At 38.8% G+C, this 12,114-nt stretch overlaps 1 protein-coding gene across 1 annotated transcript; it reads left to right on the top strand.

The window, feature by feature from the left end:
- On the top strand, positions 1 to 2,036 carry LOC147386815 (phosphatidylinositol 4-kinase gamma 8-like). Its single transcript, XM_086422750.1, has one exon. It carries the CDS (start codon positions 144 to 146, stop codon positions 1,839 to 1,841), a length of 1,698 nt encoding a protein of 565 aa, XP_086278876.1. The 5' UTR covers positions 1 to 143; the 3' UTR covers positions 1,842 to 2,036.
- Positions 2,037 to 12,114: the final 10,078 nt, after the last annotated feature.

The following is a 12,114-nucleotide window of genomic DNA, read 5'->3' as shown; positions in this document are numbered from 1 at the left end:
TCAAGATTTTATTGATTTGGTGATTGTAGACTTGTGATGGCTAATCTCCCCAAGAAAACTCACTCTCAAGGATTCCTTTGAGAAAGAAAACTGCCGAAAGGGCATGCATTCCTCCCATTCTCACATTCAACATAATCTCTCAAATGGCCGTAGCCATCGATCATCACCATGGATTCAAACTGTTTGCTCGAACCCAAAGATGCAATCTCCGATCCTCCCCACGAAGAAATTCCACAATGTTCGAACTTGATCCAACAAAGCTTGCCGACTCTTTAAAACAAGCCGTTGCATTCACTAACATCCACAAAAGCTTTTCCACACCTTGCTTGTCCCTTGCTAACAAGTTGGATGATGAGACCAACACCGGTCCCAGGGTTGAACTTGTTGGGGGTCGTGGAGCCCCAGGAATCCGTGCTCTTGTGGTTGAAGCCGCTATAGCTCTGGCATCGGGTGTCGACCCAATTCCCGTGTCAAGCGGGCTCGGTGGTGCCTACTTCTTGTGTAGTCGTAATGGAGATAACATTGCCGTAGTGAAGCCTATCGATGAGGAACCATTAGCTTTCAACAACCCAAAAGGCTATGCGGGTCGAATTCTAGGCCAACCTGGCCTAAAAAGTTCGGTTCGAGTTGGTGAGACCGGAGTTCGTGAAGTTGCTGCTTACCTCCTTGATTACGGAGGGTTTGCAGGGGTGCCCCCAACCGCCCTTGTTAAAATTTTGAATGTTGCATTCCATGTTAATGACTCAACAACAATGTGGGCACCACCATTGCCAAAGATTGCATCACTTCAACGTTTCGTGAATCATGACTTTGAAGCAGGAGACCTCGGGCCATCGAGCTTCTCTGTTTCCTCTGTTCATAGAATTGGAATTCTTGACATAAGACTACTTAACCTCGATAGGCACGCAGGAAACATTTTAGTAAAGAAACAGAACAATAATGAAGACCATAATATGAGTGAAAGCTACGTAGTTGGGGCGGCTGAGCTCGTGCCCATAGACCACGGGCTTTGTCTACCTGAATCGCTCGATGACCCGTATCTCGAGTGGCTTCATTGGCCACAAGCCTCTGTGCCCTTCTCTGAGTCAGAAGCCGAGTACATAAGCCGGCTCGACCCATTAAAGGATGCAGAGCTCCTACGAACCGAGATACCTTCATTGAGAGAGTCATCTATCCGAATTCTCATACTTTGCACGATTTTCTTGAAGAGTGCTGTTGTTTCTGGTCTTTGCCTTGCCGACATTGGGGACATGATGACTCGGGAGTGTAGTGGGACGGAACAAGGCCCGAGCGTACTAGAGGCATTGTGCACTAAAGCCAAGGATAACATGAACAATGCATTGGAAGATGATCAAATCAAGGAAGACGATGAAGAAGATATGGGTCTGTTCCAATTAGATATAGGGAGTGAAGATAGCGGTGTTGATATCTTGGATCTTCCTCGACTCCTTCAGAGATGTTCTAAGATGTCTAAGCCACTGAATATTCCGATTAAGTACCCATCCGCACGATGGACGAGCGGGTTCCCTCACAAGATACTGACACCATTACACGAGGAAAATGATGATGGTGAAGGGTATGAAGATAATAACAATGATGACGATGATATTAATAGCGACAATGTTGATGATGATGGTCACAAGGTTGGTGGGCTAACAAAGAGTGTGAGCTTCTCAATAACTCAACATTACAATGAAACTGAGAGTATTTCATTTAAGGGTATGAGTGAAGATGAATGGGAATTGTTCTTGGAGAGTTTTGAAAAGCTCTTGCCCAAGGTGTTTGAGGGCAGGAAGAGCATGGGATTGAAGCAAAGGTTAGGGACTTCATGCAAGTTTTGAGAAAAGAGTTTGGGGAATCAAAGAAAGTTAAAGAAAAGGCTAAGGAGTTGAGGATTTCCATTTTGTGTTTGGTGTAGTATAAGTGTACATATTAAGCAAAATACTTGGCTAGATAGATAACTTTGATGAAGGAGAGAAATACAGTGCAAGGTTGCCTTCCTCCTCATTTCACTTTCTTTTTTTTTTTCCTTCTGTACACTGCATAGATTTGTGATTGTGAATGTACTTTAGCTCTAAATCCCTTTATTGTATTTTTACTAAGAAACTACTCTCTCTCTCTCACACACACACACACACACATTTGAAAATCTCCCCCAACTTACTTGCTGTTTGAGTGTTTTTGGCATGTATCACACTAGTGTCCCAATAGACTTATTTTATTGGAGAAGGTGTTTTACTGGAACAAAAGGGAAGGAACTTGAATGTTTCTTCGAAGCAAGAGTACCTCTACCAGTGATAGATACAACAAGAAGTGCACGGCCGAAAAAAGCACTCGAAATAAGATAGGATTTTCAGGAAGATTGGAGATGTAATGGGTACCAGGAAGAAATTTTTTATTGGTAGAAGACTATTTGTATTTTTTTTTTTTTTTTCCGGGGACAAAATGTGGGGGGGATCAAAGGTTTTTGACAAGGTAATTATTGATGGTTCCCTTGATTGAATTGCAATTCAATTCATCCCAATCCTTCTCTAAAAGGTTTGAGATGAATAAGGAATGGGGTTCCAAGTATGCACACACACCTACATTCTTAAATATAAGATCTAAGACTAAACAACTCAAATGCTTCTATTGTATTGTTTGAGATCAAGATTTTGAACATTTTATGTTAGCAAGACTGAAATCAAGGATGATTTATTAATTTAAAAAATCACTTGGTATCTCTTTATTCTTATAAAAATCCGAAGGGGTACATCAAAATTACTTTAAAATGTGAAGGTCTATTTAATTTTGCAAAACGACCAAAATACCCTATCATCAACCTTTTGAGACCCTGGATAAAAATCCTTCTATCTTCAACTTCTTCTGACATGCATGCCAAAGTCTAATCAAATAACAGAGTTTTAAACTTCTTCTTGAGTCTATAAGATTGAGAAGAAGTTGGATAAATCCATTTCCCAGACTTCATTTTCTTATAAAATTGGATTCTCCAATAACAGAAAGTGGACTTCTTACTCCGCAAAAATGTTATTGTGACTTGTATCCTAGTCATTGGATTTGGGTTTAATCTAACTATTCGGATAGGTTCCTTTTTTGGAACCCTGTACATAATAATGTATGAGATATTTTGAGAGAGATAGGGAGAGGGGTGTATGTTCCAAGGCTTGGATTCGGGATTGGAACCTTGAGTTTTCTTCTATTGTTCTCTTTGATTTTCTCAGTGAAGAAGATTAGTCTATTCATGGACGTATAAATTGTCGTTGAACCACGTAAATCTTGGTTTTCTTTGGTTTGTTTTTTATTTTTGTTTTATTAGTTTTGAACATGTATCTCTGTCGACAATAAATTTCAACGGATCTACCTCGAGATCCGTGAAATAAGATCGCAAATGATTTTATTGAATTTTTGGATGAAAAGTGAATACAGATCTCAGTGTTTCCTCTGATTAACGGTCAAATACAAAATAGTGATGACGTATGTAGCTTTTCTTCTCTCCGTGCTTCGCGCTTTATCGGCTGAGAATGATGCTTTGACGTTGGCTTTGCTTTGTGCTTGATCTTCTGTAGAGGCTTCTGTAGATTTTCTTCTTTCCGAGCTTCGCGCTTTATCGACTGAGAATGTTTTCTTGGTTTCTGGAGAAGGGCTTTATGCTTGATCTTCTCTTTAGTCGGAGTCCGAATCTCTGAAGAACCTTGCTTTGTCTCTGGAGGAGGGCTTGAGAGCTTCTTCTTCTCTAAAGGGAGAGCTTCTGTCTTCTGAGAGAAAGTAATCCAGATCTCCTCTCAATAAGAGAGGCTCTTATATTTATAGACTTAAAGGTAATTTAGCTTTCTAATTATACCCTCAACTTAAGAAGGTTTAATTGATTTATTTAAAAGGCTAAAGTTGTCCAAATCTAATTTTAAGGATTTAATGGATAATTATTGGGCCAAACTCATTTATTTGGGTATTGGTCCCAATACTTAACATGTGGATCACTTGATTTTATAGAATCATGGGCTTTATCTGCGAAAGCCCAAAATCCAGGTTTGTAAGAGGCGCGTTCCCATTTAATGAACTCAATTTGGATTTGAGACCCATTATAAAATTAAGGATTTTTATTTATAAAATTTGTAAAGACCTCCTCAAAATTTTGGTGCCTACAAATGCCTCCTCAAGGATGCATTATTTGATGCGTAGCTAGCAATGATGCATTCTTGATCACCTTGACTAGTATGTGATATGCTTTGGTGAATGTGTCAACATTTTTTTTTTTTGTTGATTCGACGTGTTCCTCTAACAAGCTTTGTAACTGAGTTGCCTCAATATTCATTCGAGTTGAATTGATATGGACTCACAATGGCCTGAATCAATAGAGGTTGTCCCCTGAGATACCGATCACCTTCTTTTAGAGGCTTGGAGATACTCAATCAGATCATGGTTTTAGATGCCATTAGGCGAGCTCAAGTTAGTAAGTCTAGACTTATTCAAAGAGCATTTTGGAATCCGATTAAAACCATGGACCTCTTTCACTTAATCACCAACACCAGGAGAGGCGGCTTCAAGAATGACTCTCTTTCAATAAACAGAGCGCACGACTGCTGTTGACGGTGCCTCATTGATCATGTTGACAAAATACGAATATGGTAACAAAGATGAATTTTTTTTTTTAATGGCATTTCCATCTAAGTCAAACATTATGATCCATATTTTTTGATTTGATCTTCGCTAAGATTTACTTGGCAAATTGAGAGCATCTAATCTCTGAGAAATTATCAGCGTGCAACTTCAATTTGCAATCTTTATTCAAATTCCTTCGAGATTTTAAGGGAAACAAATGTTTGACTTAGAATTGCTTAGACCTTCAAACTTTAAATATTTGAGCATTGTGGGCTGATTCACCTCAATTGTTGGAGTTGAATAAAAATTACAAAGGCCCATTAGACCCAAATGCTTAGTCCCATAATTCGATGCACCCTAGGTGCATAGGAGCAAAACCATTTGATTACTTTACCACAACTACACTCAACCTCATTCAACATTCTTTTAAGGCTTTAAAGAGTCTGTGGTACTTGCAGGTTATGGCTATGAAATTAGACTTTATAAGAGACAAAGCAGTGATCATTAAAGAAACTAAAGGAATTTTAAATTGTTTAACTGACTGTTCAATTACAATAAGCCTATGCCACTGTATCACAACTTCAACGCGCCACCGTGTGGCTTTCTGTCCATTGATATATCCAACTAAAACCCAAACTTCCCTTTCTTGTTCTCTTTGATTGGAATCAAGATTTCAGCCACGGAAGGGAACCTTGTGTAGATTTCATCCGAAGAATCGATTCTTTCTTTCCCTTTCGTCTCTGAACCGTGCTTGAATCTTGATGACTTTCCTCTCTCTCTTGCTTTCTTTTCTTCATCATCATCGCCATAAATCATCCTTATCATTTTTTTTTTTTTTGTCACTGTAATCTTCTCTAAGGATATTCGACCAATCAGGTATCACCTTCCACAGTCTCAGATTATAAATCCGAGAAATCGGATTAGCTCTCTCAAGGAGTAATCGATTACTGGGTTTGAAATTGACCTTCTTTGAAGAAGCAATCTCAAGATTGAAACGTCGATCCTTTTTTTATTTTTTATTTATTTATTTATTTATTGAAGAGCCCTCCAAACATTGGTCAATGCTCCATATTTATAAACGTAGAGGTTGAGTTTAACTCGACTTCTTTCTCATTTATGATTTTCTCTTTCTTGCTGCCATATGTGAGAAATCTGTCACACGTTTGTTGCTGCCATCATCTCCAAAGAGATTGAGTTTTATAAGGACTCTATATGCATAATTTTTTTTTATAGCAACCCCCATACGAATTTTCACTCCCAAGAGAATTGGATTTCTTTTAGGAGTCCTCTTCTGTTATGACTCTTCTCGCTCTCTCTCTCTCTCTGTACACGGCTGTCAATTTTTATGAAATTTTGATAACTGAACTGCATTAGAGAAGACTCCTATCGGTACACGATCGTGCAATTTGATTTGAGGAGATCAATAAAGTTTTAAAGGAATCGACCTTCAATCCTTAATAAAAACCCTTTCTCACTGGAGAGATGTCATACGACTTTTCTTGGTTGAATATCGGACTTAGCATTAATACGGGGAGGCATAAGCGATTGGAGCAGTGATCTTCACAGCAGCAGGGTATTGTTACCTATTTATTGACTTGGGCAAGAATCTTTGCAGCAAGGTATTACCTCTTTCCTCTTCCTTTTCTTTCTCTTTTTTTTTTTTTTTTAATCTTATTGAGACTCAGCTTTACGAGTCTGTTTCGATCGTCTTCGAAATGGATTTTTTTTTTAGACAACTCGATTTCGTTTTCTCTGTCTTGGACGATAGACCCAGCATCAACAGCGAAGTAAAACTCTTTTTTGAATTCTTTCTCAACCCATAACACAGACTCTTTGTTAGAAAAATAGAACTTGAACTTAAATTGTATTGCTCTGAGGCACGTAGTAATCTACGTTGTCTTATAGACAACAGACGCCCCCACTCCGATTAAACACGAAGATGCAGATGGGTTACTGGCGAACTTGTCTTCAGGATACAACAGAGCCCAGTTCTAACACAACTGTATATTTCCTCAAAATTTGCACTATTTTGAGAAAATCTGTCACTCAGAATCTCGGATACACGAATGCCTCTTTTTTGTAGAAATTTTCTTAAAATTAGTTATTATTTTTTTTTTTAACAGAATTAATCTCCATAAATATATATCAATTTAAAAATCACACCTATTCGTAAATGATTTTTGAATCTCAATAGGTATGAAACCCATTGGAACCACTAGGTACCTATTCGGATCAAGGAATCCGTTAAGCACCCTTAAGCCCCTTCGACACCTTTCGGTTCGGCCTTGGTGCCTATCCAAAATTGGACGGCCCTATTAAATATTTAATTTTTCTCTCTCTCTCTTTCTTTTCTTTCTTTCTTTCTTATTTTATATCTATATATATATATATATAAAATAAAATAAAAAAGAATTATTAAATTTCCATATAGCTTGAAGCCATTAGGAGCTCTCAAGGAGAGAGTCTTTGGAATGAAGAAAGAGTTGAGAATAGGTTCTTATATATAGGTTTAAAAATCCCTCCAAAACATTTTAAAAAGCAATGTGGGATTTATGAAAATTTGAAAAAAGGAGCCAAAAGAACTTTTACAAATTCCAATCCATGTGAAAAGTTATCAACCAATAGAAATGCTCTTTTTAAAAATTACTTACTTTTCTTTTAACAAAAAGTAAACCAACCATAAAGTAACTTTCAAAATATCATTTTTAAAATAAACTAAATTAATTTTATTTGAATCAATTTTAAATAAATATTAATCATCATTTATTAACATTTATTTTAACACTCTTGTCTTCTTCTTCTAATTAAGAATACGAGGATGAAGAGGAAGCGGACTCGATTTCTGTTTTCGATTTGGTCTCCGAGTTGGTGATTTAGTTGGGTGTACGGGGGTGCTCATGTGACTACCCAAAGCTCTGCCATCAGAGAAGCTTTTGAAACAAAGTTTACAAGTCTGTTTCTCTATTAAAATAGAGAACAAGTAAGAAAGTTGCCTCTTTTATTTTGTTTTGAAGTGAGAGAAAAAGGAGGAGTCAGGAAACTCCTGCCTTTTAAACTTTTAGACTCACAAGAGACCCCATATAAGACACCTCGTTGGTCAAACAAGTGTAGTTGAGGATGGGGATTGGGTACAAAGATTTAGACGTAGAGCTACTTTGAGTCTTCGACTCTTTTACAAGCAACCTACCACATGTTGACCGTGAGCATCTGAAACAATACTTCTTAGATGAATAAACAACCATGATCTTTACCCATAATTGATGTATCAAACATATGACTTTATATCTTTTCTTCTTCTTTTTTTTGTTTTTTTTTTTTTTTTAACTCTTCCCATTCTGGATATGTTGCAGGGGCCTTGAAGAGATAGAAGTGTCATGGTTGTGCCGCAAATCAGATTGGCATTCATAGAGTTGTAGTGGATGGTGATAAAATTGGTGATCAACAGCACAAACTATCGGTATCGATTGTGATGCAAGGAGACTACCAACTTTGATCTCGACAACTAATAGTTTCAGTCTTCTTTATCGCATCTCAACAACTAACACCTTCAATTCTTGTTATTGCTTATCGACATCTTAAAGCTTAACTCTTTGTTATTGCCAAAATAAAGTAATCTCCCAAACTTGAAATTTTTTCAATATCTTTTGTTCTTGTGTACAATGATTTGCAACATGGTGCATTGATCAAGATATTAGGAAGCCACGCTTGTTCACTAAATGATTATATTTGTTAATCATGTTTGGGACGAACATTGTTGATTTGTCAGAAGAGTTGCATGATGAGAGATGTACCCGTAGAAGAACCATGCGACGAACTCTTTGTCCAGTTAGTTGGCCAATCTCTAGCATAGTTGTTCATCAGTAGTGCTTAGGAGGTGACAACGTCAACTGACTGACAAACGTCAATTGGTTAGAAAAATCACTTGAAGCAAGATTTGTTCAAGTAGAAGAACCATGCGACGAACTCTTTGTCCAGTTAGTTGGCCAATCTCTAGCATAACTGTTCATCAGTAGTGCTTAGGAGGTGACAATGTCAACTGGTTGACAAACGTCAATTGGCTTGCAGATTTTCGAGACTCAAAATTTGTATACGTAGAAGATCCATGCGACGACCTATTTGTCCAGCTAGTTGGCTAATCTCTAGCATAGCTGTTCATCAGTAGTGCTTAGGAGGTGACAACGTCAACTGGCTGACAAACGTCAATTGGCTAGAAAAATCACTTGAAACAGGATTTGTTTAAGCAGAAGAACCATGCGACGAGCTATTTGTCCAATCGGTTGGCTAATCTCTAAAGTAACTGTTCGTCAATAATGCTTAAGAGTGGACAACGTCAACTGGTTGACAAACGTCAATTGGCTTGCAGATTCCCAAGACTCAAAATTTGTATACACAGAAGATCCATGCGACGACCTATTTGTCCAGCTAGTTGACTAATCTCTAGCATAACTGTTCATCAGTAGTGCTTAGGAGGTGATAACGTCAATTGGCTAGAAAAATCACTTGAAACAGGATTTGTTCAAGATGAAGAACCATGCGACGAGCTATTTGTCCAACCGGTTGGCGAATCTCTAAAGTAACTGTTCGTCAGTAATGCTTAAGAGTGGACAACGTCAACTGGTTAACAAACGTCAATTGGCTTGCAGATTCCCGAGACTCAAAATTTATATATGCAGAAGATCCATGCGACGACCTATTTGTCCAGCTAGTTGACTAATCTCTAGCATAACTGTTCATCAGTAGTGCTTAGGAAGTGACAACGTTAACGGGCTGACAAACGTCAATTGGCTAGAAAAAACACTTGAAACAGGATTTGTTCAAGCAGAAGAACCATGTGACGAGTTATTTGTCCAATCGGTTGGCTAATCTCTAAAGCAACTGATCATCAGTAATGCTTAGGAGTGGATGATGTCAATTGGCTGACAAACGTCGACTGGCTAGCAGCATCACAACGTCAATTGGTTGACAAACGTTAACTGGTTAGAAAACCATGCGACGAATCATTTGTCCAGTCGATTGGCCAATCTTTAAAATCAGAGCATTATTGAGTGTGATGATTTCTTTTATTTATTTATTTTTTTTTACTTTTTTTTGTTGATGTGGTTGAACCTGAAGTAACTTTACAGGCTGCCTACGTACCCAAAATGAGATCAAACCATAACGTAGTTCAGATGGATAATGCTCTAAGTTTTATCTAGATCGCTCTCTCGGGTTTTCAATCTAGCGAGCTCAAATTTTTTTTTTTTTTTTTTTTTTTTTGGACCGTTCACAGTTTTAACTCATGCGGGTCAGGAGTATCATGTAATTTAAGCTCGTACGATAATGAGCATTGCTAAACAGTTTAGGCTCGTGCCGAGGAGCATTGTCAAACAGTTTAGGCTCGTGCCGGGGAGCGTTGTCAAACAGTTTAAGCTCGTGTTGGGGAGCATTGTCAAACAGTTTAGGCTCGTGTTGAGGAGCATTGTCAAACAGTTTAGGCTTGTGTTGAGGAGCATTGTCAAACAGTTTAGGCTCGTGTTGGGGAGCAAGATTCTTTCAAGCATAGTATCGTTTGAGAAATTTTCCGTTGATTGGACCAAGACGTAATCCTTCTGGTGTTACAAAAAGATATGCACCATTAGTGTATACTTCTTTCACTACATGAGGCCCATCCCATTTCGGATCAAACTTCTTTCCAGAACGGTGTGAGAGGATGATTAGTCGTTGTACAACGAGGACTAAATTGCCAACTTGAAAAGAACGTGGTCGAACTTTCTTATTGAATGCACGTGACAGACGGGCTTGGTAACATTCTAGCCGTTGTTGTGCTTCCAATCTTTTTTCGTCCAATGCTTCAAGTTCAGCTAGACGTAACTTAGCATTATCATCGTAGGTCAAACCTTCTTGAATCGCAATCCTTAATGAAGGTATTTGTCGTTCCAGTGGGAGAACAGCTTCAACTCCATAAACCAATGAGTAAGGTGTGGCTTGTGTGGAGGTACGGTATGAGGTTCTGTATGCCCATAGTGCTTCTTCAATTCGTTCTTGCCAATCTTTTTTAGATTTTGAGACAACTTTCTCAAGAAGCTTGCAGAGAGTTTTGTTGAAGGCTTCGGCGAGTCCATTGGCTGCAGCATTGTACATTTTAGAACATCTCTGCTTAATGTTAAACTTTATGCAGAATTGATCCATCAGCGTATTGCTAAAAGATTTCCCATTATCTGTCATGATATATCGTGGAATGCCGTAACGGAAGACGATATTACTTTTGATGAAATCGACTACCGTTTCTTTCTTGACCTCTCGAAGGGGAACTGTTTCAGCCCACTTAGAAAAGTAATCTGTTGCGGCGAGGATATAGAGATGTTGCCTTGAAGATTTTGGGAGTGGTCCAACGACATCAAGTCCCCACCCATCAAAGGGCCAAGATGCGATTGTAGGATGCAATGGCTCCGGTGGTTGACGAATGTAATCTCCATGAAATTGACAAGCTTTACACCTCTTTGCATGGTTTAGAGAATCTTTCACCATAGTAGGCCAGTAAAATCCCATCCTCTTCAGAATGTGATGGAGTTTCAGTCCTGACTGACGTGAACCACACACTCCAGAGTGTGCTTCTTCTAAAGCATCTCGGATTTCATCATCTCCGAGACATCTCATTAAGATATCGTCGAAAGAGCGACGATATAACTTATCGTTGAAATATAGAAATCGAGGTGCCCTACGACGTATTTTGATTTTATGTTTTAGGTCGTCTGGCAGCTTCTCATGCTGTAGATAGTCGATAAGTGGCTGTCTCCAATCTTTGATTTCGACTATTTCGACAGTGTTTGCTTCGTGCGATTCGCAATCTACCTCTATCAAAGGAGGTAATACCCACCGATGGCATATAGGGATACTCATTGTCTCTCCTTCTGGCATTGCCAAACTTGCAGCAAGACTAGCTAAAGCGTCAGCCTGCTTGTTTTCAGCTCTTGGTATATGCCTAATGATGACGTCTTCGAATTGTCTTACCAGTTGTACAGCATAGCAGTGATAAGGCACTAACTCATGCTTTCGAACGTCATACTCTGTTGAGAGTTGGTTAATGACAAGTTGTGAGTCCCCATACACGTAGAGTTGGTGTAACTTCATCTCTAGCCCGAGTTCTAAACCAATGATCAGAGATTGGTATTCTGCAACATTGTTTGAACATAATTTTGTCAAGGCAAACGAGAATGGCAATACTTCATTTTGTGGGGTGATAAAAATTACACCTGCCCCCGCTCCATCTCTTCTAGCTGCGCCATCAAAGAACATTCTCCAAGCTGGAAGCACATCAATAGAGAATACTTCTTCGTCGGGCAAGTCGTGAGACAATTCTCATTCAGCCGGAATAGGATGATCCGCAAGAAAATCGGCTAACGCCTGTCCTTTTACAACCTTTTGAGGGATGTAAATAATTTCAAATTCTGATAAGAGAAAGGCCCATTTAGCTAGTCTTCCCGACAAGACTGGCCTTATCATGATGTACTTGAGTGGATCAGCTCGCGCAGTGAG

This window comes from Akebia trifoliata, chromosome 14 (genome assembly GCF_017979445.1).
Source record: "Akebia trifoliata isolate Shusen 1 chromosome 14, ASM1797944v1, whole genome shotgun sequence".
In the NCBI taxonomy this organism is placed as follows: domain Eukaryota; kingdom Viridiplantae; phylum Streptophyta; class Magnoliopsida; order Ranunculales; family Lardizabalaceae; genus Akebia; species Akebia trifoliata.
This window is presented reverse-complemented; position numbering and strand designations above follow the sequence as displayed.